The sequence below is a fragment of the Melospiza melodia genome, chromosome 13 (genome assembly GCF_035770615.1).
Source record: "Melospiza melodia melodia isolate bMelMel2 chromosome 13, bMelMel2.pri, whole genome shotgun sequence".
Lineage (NCBI taxonomy): Eukaryota > Metazoa > Chordata > Aves > Passeriformes > Passerellidae > Melospiza > Melospiza melodia.
The window spans coordinates 4,638,957-4,651,524 of NC_086206.1; the positions used below are offsets into that span (position 1 = coordinate 4,638,957).

The 12,568-nt window shown below is 45.8% G+C and overlaps 1 protein-coding gene across 2 annotated transcripts in view; it reads left to right on the plus strand.

Annotated features, from left to right (window-relative positions):
• Positions 1 to 12,568, plus strand: part of SLC7A10 (solute carrier family 7 member 10) — a 41,005-nt gene that overhangs the window by 14,553 nt on the left and 13,884 nt on the right. For both annotated transcript variants that reach the window (XM_063167652.1, XM_063167653.1), the window contains exon 2: positions 8,742 to 8,946. In XM_063167652.1, the coding sequence (XP_063023722.1) occupies positions 8,742 to 8,946 (205 nt within the window). The remainder of the gene's footprint in view (positions 1 to 8,741; positions 8,947 to 12,568) is intronic.

Sequence of the window (12,568 nt, forward strand, 5' to 3'; positions counted from 1 at the left end):
TGCAGCCACAGAGAAGGGCAAGGGAGGCTGAGGTTTCCTCTCCATGGTAATGAAATGCAGCCCACATACCCCAACGCTGGCAAGAGAAGAGGAGAGCAAGTCAGAAGTTAAGGAAGTAGAGAAGTCAGACCAAGTACAAGAGTCAGAACAGAGGAGCAGGAAATAAAGCAGTGGACTGTGTGCCTGAAAAGAGGAGACAGAGCCTGCAGCCTGTGAAAGGATTAGCAGGATAAAAGGAGTTTCAGTTTAGAGCAACAACAAAATCCTATCATAGAGGCTTTAACTTCTTCTTTGAAATAAACACACTGTAACAGTGTTAATCAAATCAAACTGAATAAAACCATGTACTAGCAGACATCTGTCATCTTTATTATTTCATGTTCTCCTGAGAGGCCTGATCCCCAGCACCTCTGGCCATTTATCTGCCTTGGTGCAGATCTGTGCTGGATGTTTGCTCTCCAGCAGGGCAGCACTGGCACTGACTGATAGGGACAACCAGGTTTCCCTCTCAGTTGTATGTTCTGCAATTTTGGACCAAAGGACAAAAGGATTTGTAAATTGTTTTATCAAACCTAGTGTATGCCCACATTCATACTCAGGATTGCTCACATACAGACATCTAATGGCAGGAGAGCATGATGCTTGCCAGCCAGAGGACTGGATCAGAGGTTCCAGGGTTGGTTTTGGTTATTGGAACATCTGCATTTGACTCAAGTACTATAATGAGAATATCCCCACATTTTATCTCCTTCAGTGAGGTCCTTATGGTACAGATGTGCCCTTCCTACAAGTAGTCAACACATGCCAAAGGAACCTGCTTTGAAAGTATTTTGTGAATACCATGTTACCAAAACAGAGGCTTAAAAGCTTTCCTGATTAAGTTTCTCTTGGTTAACCTGCTCCTGTTGAACAACAGTAATTGACAAATTATCACTAATTTTACAAAAAGGTAGAAATTTTAAACCACCAGGTTTTTGTGGGTTTAAGCTGCTGGGTACTTGGGCAGAGGTTGGATTACTGATGGCCTGAGCATGGTCAGTCTCCTGTGGCAAGCAGCAGGCTCCAGCTGAAGAGCAAAGCACTGCAGTGCCATAAATGCACCTTGCAGGATTAGAGTACTGCATTCCTGCAAGGCTGCCTTCCACTGCCAGTGGAAAGGGAATCCAAACAAACCCTCATCATTAAGCAGTTTATATACCTTAAGCCAGAGCCAAATGTGTGGCTTACTACTTTTAAAGAACCATTCAAATGGCCCCAGATATATTAAAGGTCCTGTGAAGACTGAGGTTAGCTAAAATTTACCTTGATTGCTCTTCTCTAGATTGTGATTTTTTCATCTAATTGCAGCACAGCTGCCTAACACACTCCCAAAATCACAACAATCCAGCTGCCATGCACAAGGTGTATCCACTTGCTCGTTCTGCTTATCAGTGGTCTTTGCAATTTAGTAACTCCTATATTTTCTTACAATAACAGATGAGAAGGCAGAGGTTGCTCTCTCTCTGGGGAAGGATACATGTCATCATCCTTCAGACTGGATGATTACTAGGGAGAACAGCAACCCAAATATCTGGCATCCACAGTAACATTCACTAAAATTCAGGGTAAGGATGATATTCCATCCTTGCCACAGGTTCTCCAGATAACAGATATTTCCAGCCCATTTCCCACCACATGGGCAAGTCTGCTTTTTCCCTGTCCTTTGTGCAGCTGGGCATGGCACAGCTGTGCCTTGCTGAGCAGGTATTGATTTTTAATATATAGAAATTTAAATTATTTACAGCTCTCCACAGTACCTCCTGCAATAGCAAAATCTAAACCTAATCACTGGAACAGTAAGGCTGCATCAGGTATCATTAGTGAAGCTATGCCTGAAATATTTTCTTTCCTTAACTCAGTTTTCTGTTCTATCCACACCTTCATTGTTAGAAAACTTGGTTGTTCAAGCCCTCATGGATTGCACCTGCTCAGAAGGTAAATGATCTTTACACATCTAACAGAAGTTAAGGAAAACTCTCAGTATCTGAAGCAGCCTGATTTTTTAAATCTTTAAAGTTGTGTGTAGTATAATCAGATTATAAATTCTTAACACAGTAAAATCCTGTTGGAATGCTAGAACAGCAGTTTATAATGGCTGGTCATGTTCTGGCTTGCTAGGAATTTTAACATAAATATTTGAAGTCAGGTTTTAAGTTTAATTTTGTTAAATACTAATCCCTGTAAACATTAAATTATCACTGTTATTTTTACAGCCCTTTTTGAGTTTTTTTTTTTTTTTTGCAAGCATATTAGCAGAGCAGCCATAATTCATTTTCCAGTGATACAGAAATTCCATTTTTTTACTTGCATATGAAATTAAATGGCTATTATTTTAATTCCAGGCTTTATAGATCCTTTTATTCTTTATCTGTTTTTCACTAAGAGTTTTCTGAATGCTATTTAAAAGCAAAAAAACTCCAGGAAATTGCATCAAATACCTTAACTGCCACATAGCCTAAATTCATGTTTGACTAGAGGTTAAGAAAATGCACTTGAAGTGTTTGATGGTTTTAATTCCACTGAATCCCTACAGCCTAGCAATTTTATAGACCTGTTTTCTTGATGGAGAATTTCATTTAGTCTTTGTATTTCAGAGGGGGAGGAGGGGACGCTTCAATCCTTGCACTGGATGTGCACTTGTGTGCTGCATGGCAGCCTCCCCTCCTGGCACGTGGCTGAGCCAGGGCAGAGAGCAGCAAGTTCATTTTCTGGGAATGAGCAGAGCCATTGGGACTGTCTGTGCTGCCACACAGTTTCCAGTTTGCACCAAAATTATGAGCTGGGCATTTTACTTCTTGACTGGCTTTGTATCCGTGTCATGCCCTGAGTTCACAAAGGGGCAGTGGCAGTCAAAACTGGTCACTGGCATCCTCAGCTGGGAGTGCTTAACTCCTGGGAGCCAATTAACTGGCAGTTAGCTGCACCAGAAGCTGCTTCATTTAGCAGATTTCTGCTAAATACATACATAAATAAATATCCATGATGAGTTACATTATTGACATAATCCACCTCATATTTAATTTGGATTGAGACAGTTTGCAAAGCACAATTCCTTTTGATTAAGCTCCTTTGTTGCTGTTGCCAAACAGGATTCTCAATTCTTTACAATATTTTCTACTGAAAAAAGATATATTTATTTATAATTCCTAGGCAGGATGCAAAGCTTCAGCATTTGTTGATAAGAGAACTTTTTTATGCAGTGACACAGACTGTCATCCTGTTGGCCTGGGCAATGTCCACCTGGATGTGGGAGTCCTGAGAGAATGGGAGAACTTTTTGATTGTTATTCTATTCTCAGTGAAAACTGCCTGTTGAGGATACAGTACACCAATATATCAAGAGACAGCTGAACCTGAAATCAGGTTTGTGGTGGTGTTCGCAGGGGTCCCAGGATGAGGGAAGAGATGAGGATCTGACTCCATGTTTCAGAAGGCTGGTTTATTATTTTATGATATATATTATATTCAAACTATACTAAAAGAATAGAAGAAAGGATTTCATCAGAAGGCTTGCAAGGAAAACAGTGGAATGGAATGATAATTACTGATACATCCAGAATTTCAGATGTACAACAGATCTTTAAAGAAATGTGCATGCAATAAAAAGGCATGAGTGATATTTTTCTTTGCTAGCTATACAGGAAATTGCTTGGTTTTATCCAAGAAAGACCAAATATGGTCTCTAAATATAATAAATCAATTTTTACAGAACTGAGGGATGCTTTCAACAAGCTGCAAGATCCAGTTTTTATAGTCTGTGTGTATTGTGTGCTGCAGATAAATGAAAGATGCCCCAAGGATTTTGCATACTAAGTGAATATGCCAAGTATTACCAAGTCCCTTTATTTTCTCACAAGCACAGGGATACTGTTTTCCTTCAAAGTGCAGTTCTTGAAGTGTTTTGGTGAGAACTCAGCTTTTGTTTAAGAAATGAGTTTCAGTTCTCATAGTTATATTAAAAGACATCAAAACCCCACATCTAACCCCAAATGCACTCTCATAGTTCAAAAGCCAAAGGCAAAATGAAAACACTGGATTTTTCAATAAGCCAAATGTTCTAATTATCACATCATTACCACAGTTCCCAAATGGTTTAGCTCCATATGAAGTGCTGACCTCAGAGCCAAACCACACACTGCATGTGTGTGACTGGTCTGGAAACCCATTCCAGGGCCAGGTCACAAAAGATCCTAAACACAATTAGATAAACAACTGGAGATTTGAAAGGATGGGGGGTTTGGCATTCTCTTCACAGAAAACCAGGTTTGGGACCCACTTCCACTGAGGCAGAGATGGAGCATGGCTGAAGGGAGAGGCTGGACCCACTTCACACCCACATTGCTGGTTTGGGTTCATTCACCTGGCCCAGGATTCACAAGTTTGGCTGCTCGGGCTGAGCATGCAGCTCACAGAGAACAGGCTGGGCTCCTCATCTGGGACTGGCTGAGCTGGAAACAGCCAGAACTTTCTTTCTTTAAGGAGAATACCTTCTGGGTGCAACTATCTGCAGGAGCAGGACAAGGACCAGACGCATTTCTGATGGTTCTTCCATGCAAACATTCTACCAATTTTACTACCAGCACTGCTGGATGTGTTACTTGACTGGAGAGATAAAGAGACACAGATTTTTTTTTCCTTTTTTTTTGCTTTTGTATTCCCTTCCCCCATTTCCTATTTTTCTAGGATGTGGAAACTTCTCTCAACATTGTCCCAAAAAAAGAAAATAATCATGACACTGGATAAGATCTCAGAAGTGATATATATATATTTCAGGATATTTTGCTTGCATTCTGACTCATAATTGTTGGTAACATAATTTTTAAACAAAAGCTGAGGTTGTCATGGTATTTTTATACCAATGATTCCATATTATTGTGAAAAGGAGGGGAAAAAACAAACACCAAGAAACAAGAGATGACAAAATACAATGCTGTTTATGGGAAAGAGTGCGTGCTGCATTTTCTCACCCCTAAAGCTGCTCACCAAATTCCTTCCAGATCCTGCTGACCAAGACCTCCTGAAAATTGCTTCTCACCAGGCAGTTTCTGACATCTTCATTTCTGGAGCATTTCAGTATCTCCACCTATTTTTAAACATGTCCTACACCAAGTGAAGTGAAGGTACTTTTTGGGCACATTTACCACATTCATGGCAGATTTTCATAAGAACATTTTGTTATCAGAAGGGGTGCAGCACTTCCACTCCTACTGATATGGCTTTTGCACATGTTGTGAGTGCAAAGTAATATGAAATCCATAATGACTTTGGAAGGTAATTTTGCCTTATTCTTTATTCATTCATGAAGGATATTACATTTATTAAAATATGATTCACTATTTAATTTCTACAAAATTAAATCACTATTTAATCTTCTACAAAAAAAAAATAGTTGAATGCTTGTATGAAAGAATTATCCAGAAATCTGTCTGGTCCCTGTCCTGCTCCTGCAGATAGTTGCACCCAGAACATATTCTCCATAAACAAAGGAAGTTCTGGCTGTTTCCAGCTCAGACAGAGCTGCAGATGAGGAGGACTGCTTTGGAAGTTTTACCATAACAGGAGGCCACAGACACCTCCTCCCTGCAGCCATTTGGATTTGGGAAAGAGCCCCAGTGCCAGTGCCCCTCAGTGCCCACCAGCCAGGCTGCCAGGGATGAACCAAGCTGCTTCCTGGGGGCAGAAACATGAAACACAGAGAGCTCTGACAGTGCTGAGTGTAAGCATTCAAAACTCACATCATCTTTATTTAGCCTCTGTGCAAACCCAGGGCACAGGGAATATTTCTGTGTCTGCTCTGGGGTGCCGTGACCCCCAGGGCAGCGCTGACTTTGACCCTCACTCTGGAGAAAGTTTCCCAGACTTCAAGACAGACTGGAATCCACAAAAGTGTGAAACAGATTATAGAGAGCAGTGTGGGTGTATCACTGGGTGAGAAATTGAGGGTTTGGGATTTTTAATGTGTTGTGGATGGCAGCAAGATGGAGGGCACAGGGTGTCATCCTGGGTTTCTTCTCCATGGGTTTGGGTGGCATTTTGTAATTGGGCAGAAAAGTCCCCACTGGGGGCTCTTTGGGATCAGTTATTGGGTTAAAAGGGAAAATAATCCAGGTGTCAGCTCTTAATTGGAGAGTTTAGTCTTAAAAGACCTTGGAACAAGAGATTGTTGGGCATTTTGTGCCTGTTAATGAAAAGCTGCTGAACTCACAGCAGTGAGACTGTTTTACTGATAAATAATGAACACCTGAGTGTGAACATGAACTACCTCAAGTGCCTTCAATCCAGACCCAGAGAAACCAACAACTGGTATCCCCACAAGCCTGCACTGTGCCACATCACTGCCACCACCTTCCCTCTGCAGTTACAGCTCACCAGGAGCCAGCTCTCTCCCCTGGCTGCCTCACAGCATGGCCAGATCCCACTGCTTGCCCTGGTGCTGCTGATGTTTGTCTCTGCATTCCTCACCCTTGCCACCCCTCTGCAGCTCTGTCCACCCCCCACAGCTGAGTGGGCACAGCCAACCCAGCTCAGCCCCTGGCCAGCACAAAGGGCAGACCCTGCCAGCACCATGCAGACCCCCTGGAACCTTGGATTTCTTGTCCATTACCAGTCTGAGGGATGCCAGGCTGTGTTTGGATTGCATCCTTTCCTCATGTATGGACAACGTGGAAAGGTGACCCAAGGGACAGGGGTGGAAACTGAGAGCCTGCTGAAGGGTGAGCCTTTGCATCTGCTCTCTGCTGCCAAAATACCAGCAAACCTGAGCTAAGGTGAACAAGGGTAGGAGGAGATGGCAGGAAAGGAGCCGGTGGACCCATTTAGGGCTTGTTCTGTCTTTGGGCATTTGTTCAGTATGGAAACCTACAGGTCTATCTTGGTAAAAAACACTGTGTCTGAACTTCAGCATGGTCCCCAGAGCACCACCAGCTCCTCCCAGCAGTGCAGTGTGCTCAGGCACGTTGATCTGTGGAAAATGCAGGTACACAGGTATGTATGCTGGCACGTAGCAGATCATTTTTAAGGGGTTTTTATCATTTAAGGTCTTTCTCCATATGCACAAGTACAACTGTTAAACTGTGGCACACAGCAGCACCAAAGACTCTCAAGGCTTCCCCTGCAGACCCTTCCCCACCCTCATGGCCTCCTCTGGGCATTCTCCAATGCCTTCATGTCTTCCTCATGCTCTGGTGCACTGAAGGTGAGGCTGCCCCAGCCCAGAGCAGAGCAGAACAATCCCCCAGGCCTGGCAGTGCTGGGGCTGATGCCCAGGACAGGGATGTCCCTGCTGTCCCCAGGGCACTGCTGGCTCAGCTCCAGTGGCCACAGGCCAGGAGCCCCAGGGCCCTTCCTGCAGCTGCTCTGCAGCTCTCAGTGTGCCCACAGAGCCAGGGCAGAGCCAGCACTGCCATGGCCTGAGCTTCACATGGCTGGCATTGGGATTGCCCTGCTCTGCCATGGCCTGAGCTTCACATGGCTGGCATTGGGATTGCCCTGCTCTGCATTGCCTGAAAGCTTCACATGGCTGGCATTGGGATTGCCCTGCTCTGCCATGGCCTGAAAGCTTCACATGGCTGGCATTGGGATTGCCCTGCTCTGCCATGGCCTGAAAGCTTCACATGGCTGGCATTGGGATTGCCCTGCTCTGCATTGCCTGAAAGCTTCACATGGCTGGGATTGCCCTGCTCTGCCACTGCCTGGGGCTCTCTGCAGGGCCTCTCTGCCCTCCAAGGAGCCAACAGCTCCTCCTCATTCAGTGCCATCCCCAAACTCCCTGAGGGCTCATTTGGGTCCTGCTCCAGACCATGAGTGAAGGTGTTGGGCTCAGGGCTGAGGGTGGAGCCCTGCGGAGCCCCACTGGGGACAGGCCCCAGTCTGGTGCCACCCCAGCCTCTGTCACCCTCTGCCACCCCAGCCTCTGTCACCCTCTGTCACCCCAGGCACTGTCACCCTCTGTGCCCCACCCTGAGCCAGCTGCCCACAATGTAACACATGCTGGTCCCACAGGGAAAAAGAGCATCTGGAGGTTTCCAGCACTCCTTTTCTATACCCAGCACTGCCTGAACTCACGTCATCTCAATTGTCTCATGCTGTCCAACATTTTAGCCATGCCACATTATAACTTTACATTTTATGGCTGATCACTAAGCAGCACAGCTATTGCAAGTACAAAATGCTTATGGATTTTTAATATTTCAGACTTTGAGATTGCTTTTTCAAGCACAATCTTAAATCCATCCTTGGTGGCAAGCACACCTTTTGGGCCCATCGTTACGGACAATGCTATTCTCTTCTTTCTTGACCTCCAAAACTCCCTGGAAATTTGCCTTAACTTGTTCAAATTCCTCTTAGGAGTGGATGAAAAGCCTTCATTACAAAGTCACTTCTAACTCCTTGCAGTAATACACTTGGGCATGGCAGGTGAGAGTTATGCAGGCTGAAGAAGCTGGTGCCAGAAAACTCATGGATCCTCAGCAGCAGAGCTGAGCACACGTTTAGCATCTTTGGTTGCTGACAAATGGCAGCACTTCTGCCAGGGCATAATCAGAAACAGTGCAGTCATACAAAATCTGAAACGGGAGCACAGGGGTGGCAAGGCTGTGCTTTTTGTTTGGGTGGGGGCTCTGGGCTTGTTTCCCTTCTTTTGAACAAATAAAAGCCAACTATTTACTTTCGTTTCCCTGACTGCTGCCGTGTTGTCCTTTGCAGGTAACATCATAGGCTCTGGGATCTTTATTTCCCCCAAAGGAGTTCTGGAGCACGCAGGCTCGGTGGGACTGGCTCTCATCATCTGGGTGCTGGGGGGCGGCGTGGCTGCCCTGGGCTCGCTGTGCTACGCGGAGCTGGGGGTCACCATCCCCAAGTCAGGAGGGGACTACTCCTATGTCACTGAGATTTTTGGTGGGTTGGCTGGGTAAGTACCCTCTCTCCATAAACTGATCTGAAAGCACATTTATCTTGTGTGTTTGGTGTGGGAAACTTGGAAGAGACAACATTTGTTAATGAAAATGCTTCGGCAAAATCAATCTTTCTGTTCTGTGTTAGAAATACCAAATTGTCCCCACACAGAGCTCCCAGTGCTGTTTCCAAGGGAAGGTGACAGATCCTTTCACTTCCCTCCAAGCCCATGACAGAGGAGGTGATGCTGTGTCTCAGTGATGTTCCTGTGTGCAAGCCATGAATGATCAGTGCCTGTGTGGAAGAGTTTTACCCATCCCAGGCCAGGCTGGAGCTGCTCACCACAAATAAAACAAAGCTGCTTGACTTGCTGTCCAGAATCACCAAGTAAATACAGAGAGGGGGGATGCTAACTCGGGGAAGGATTTCTCTCTGAAAATAGTACTGATGTGAGGAAGGGACAAGTGAGAGGAGATTATATTTTTTAGTGTACACTTTTTGATGCATTCAACACAATTAATTAAGCTGTCAGCCTGTACTCACAGACTACTAGAGAAGCACCAGAATGTTCTGAGCAGCTCCCTCACTGTGAGTAGAGAGGCCAGACCACATGCTGGTGGTTTAGTTAAGAAAAATAAGCACCAGTACAGAAAACTAGAGAAAGAGTAAGGAAAACCCCCACCAAACCAGAGTATTCCTTCTCATGTGAGATGGAAAATGAGCTTCTAACAGTTGAGCTGGCTGCTGAGCAAGGACAGATCAGAACAGGCACAACACAGGCAGTCTGTCACCCTGTCCCAAAGGCTGTCCTCTCATTTCTGCCTCAGCTCAGTGCCACACAGGCACAGCCAGCACTGCAGACATGCCTGCTCACAGGGGCATTTCTGATGCTTGCCAAGCTTCAGCCATTGCCTCCTGCTTCATGAAGTCTGTGTTTCTTTAGCTGATGGGATCTCTCCTCTGACTGCTGTCCTGCTTTGCACAGAAAATTACACTGACATCACAGAACAGATGGGGGCAACAGCAGCACTGGCTTGGGTAACCAGAGCTGAGCTCCACTCAGGTGTGTCCTCTCATGGGGCAGGAGCACAGCAGAGCTCTGCTTCCCCAGGGCCCTGCAGCAGCAGCTCCCCCAGTGCCTGCTGACAGGAGCAGGGTCTGCAAGCAGGGACAGGGCAACTGGGAGCATAGAACCCCTCAAGTCCCATCCCTGGAACATCACTGTAAGGAGGCCAGCAACATGACAGGTCCACAAAACCAAAGGAATTGTGTTTTCTAGGGGAGAAAATGAAACTACTTAGAAATCAAGTACAACTAAAATTGAATTTAATTCAATTAAAATTAATTTAAATTGTTCCTCAGCTCCCTCTGCCACTTCAGAGAACTTGTCTGGTGCCTGCAACCACCAAGATGTGCAGCTGCTGTAACAAACCACACAGCAGCTGACTGATCACTGCCCAGCATGTACCTGGGGACAGCCTCACCTCCCCAGGCAGGAGATTCGGCTTGGGCAGCACTCACTTGGTGTCCAGGCTTGTAATGCACAGGCAATATTAAAAAAACACAACCTGTCACCTGAAGGGAAGCAGTGCTCCCATCCTTCTGTGTAGAGATGTTAGCTCTCTCTCAAGGAAAGAAATAGCCCCACTGTTGTAACAAAGGGTGCATTAGGCAAGAGCCATCAGGCAGGTTTTGGTGTAAAAGGGGGATTGGGGTCAGCTTTTCCAGTAAAGCCAAGCTGGGACTGTGCCCTGCTGCCCTTTGCTCAGCCACCACCCGAAGGCTGCAGCTCTGGGAGCTCCAGCACCCCCAGCTCCCCACCTGGGAGTGCCCATCCAGCCCTGGCAGGGCACAGGCAGGCTGAGCTCCAAGGGGCTGCCCTGTGCCTCCCTGGCACAAAAACCGCTGCTGCTTTTTGATTTAATCCTTCTACAGCTGAGCACATCAAACTCAGCACACAAAGCTTTAGTGCACCTGACTTTCCCGTGCATCTGACTTTGCCAGTGACCAGCTGGATGTTTTGGTTTATTATTTATATTTATTTATAAAAAGGTGTTTGTTGTAAGAGCATAGCTGTACCCACCCAGACCACAACAACTCCACTTCTGCTGTCTTGTCCCTGTCTCCCAAAATCCTCCCATTTATTATTTTTTATATATTTATGCAGGTTTTCCTGCACAGATACAAGGCACAAATAAATACCATTTGACTGTGACAGCTACTGGAGTACTCCATGCCCCAGCTTCTGTGTCTGGCACTAGTGATAGCTGGATGCACAACTGTTTATTGAAAAAATCACATTGCTGTGATGTGAGGAGCTGAATGCAGTAACAGAGGCAGGACAGGGCCACCTTGGATAGCTCAGGGACAGCATGAAGCACTGCTGGAAAGTGGTGGTCATGGCAAACCTTGGCTGGGGACAGCCCTGAGCAGAAACACTGCCCAGCTCCTCTGGCCAAGGGAGAAGGAACAGGTGAGGAAGGGTTCCAGTATTGCCAGGCTCTGGTCTGGTGCCACAGAGTTACTCCTGCTTTCCTCTCTATTTAGGAATCATTGTGGTTTTAAATAGCATTTGTGTGTGAGCACAAACTGCAGGGAATGGCCACAGCCTGTGCTGCAGGAGCCCTCTGAGCACAGCTCTCCTTGCATGATGTGGGCCTGCAAGTCTGTTTGAGGAAAAAGAACATCACCCCAAATGATAAATAGAGGCCTTAATAGGTGTTCTTGCAGAAGAACAAACCCTGCAGTGAGTTTCTGATCAATACCACTCCTTCTGAATGCTCAGCAGTCATGCTGCAGCTGCCACAGCAGAGCCTGCTCTCTGGACATACATGCCCACCAAAATCAGTGCAGAGTTTGCAGCCAGAGCTTTCATAAGTGTCACTCCAAACTGCAAGTGTAACATGCTTCAAATATACTTCCATGTTTCTTTTTCGTTATTGCAAAATTTTGAATTTTCCAAAGGCAGTAAGTCATCCAGCAATGTAGGATGGCATTAATTGTATTCAAACTGGCTCCAGCTTAAACCAGTCCAGTTTTTCCTGAGCTGTACTACAGCACCTGTTTCAAACTGCTTCCTTTTGCCAATGCACAAGTAGGGTACACTGGAATTTTAATTTTCATAGGCTGCTTTGAATCCATAACATATCTGAGATCCTTGAGGGAGTACAGGCATATCCCAAACAGATATTTGAGAACCAATTTCACCAAGTCCACTAGACTATTCAGGACCCAGGTGAAACCATGTTGTTTATTTCTTTCCACAGGTGAGGCAGTTAGTATGCTGAGGTATCTGCAAAAAAATTCAGTTTTGGTCCAGGGATGGGTGGCACTCCACGTGAATGCCACACCTGCCCAGGGGTAGCAGGGGGCACCACTCACCCCAGGCTGTTCCTAGGACAGAGGGAGGGCTCTGAGTAGACAGGGTCTCACTCATGTACACACTGATGGACTGTGGGCCATGGACTTCAGGGAACTTTGGATGAGGCTCAACAACCAAACACAGCAGAGCCCATCCAGCCAGCACCTGGAATACAGGTACAGAGATTATTTCACCTGCTCCTTGACCACCAGCACGTGCAGGAGCTCAAATTTCTCATGCAAACTCCAGTGTTCAGAAAAATAAAACCCAACCAAGC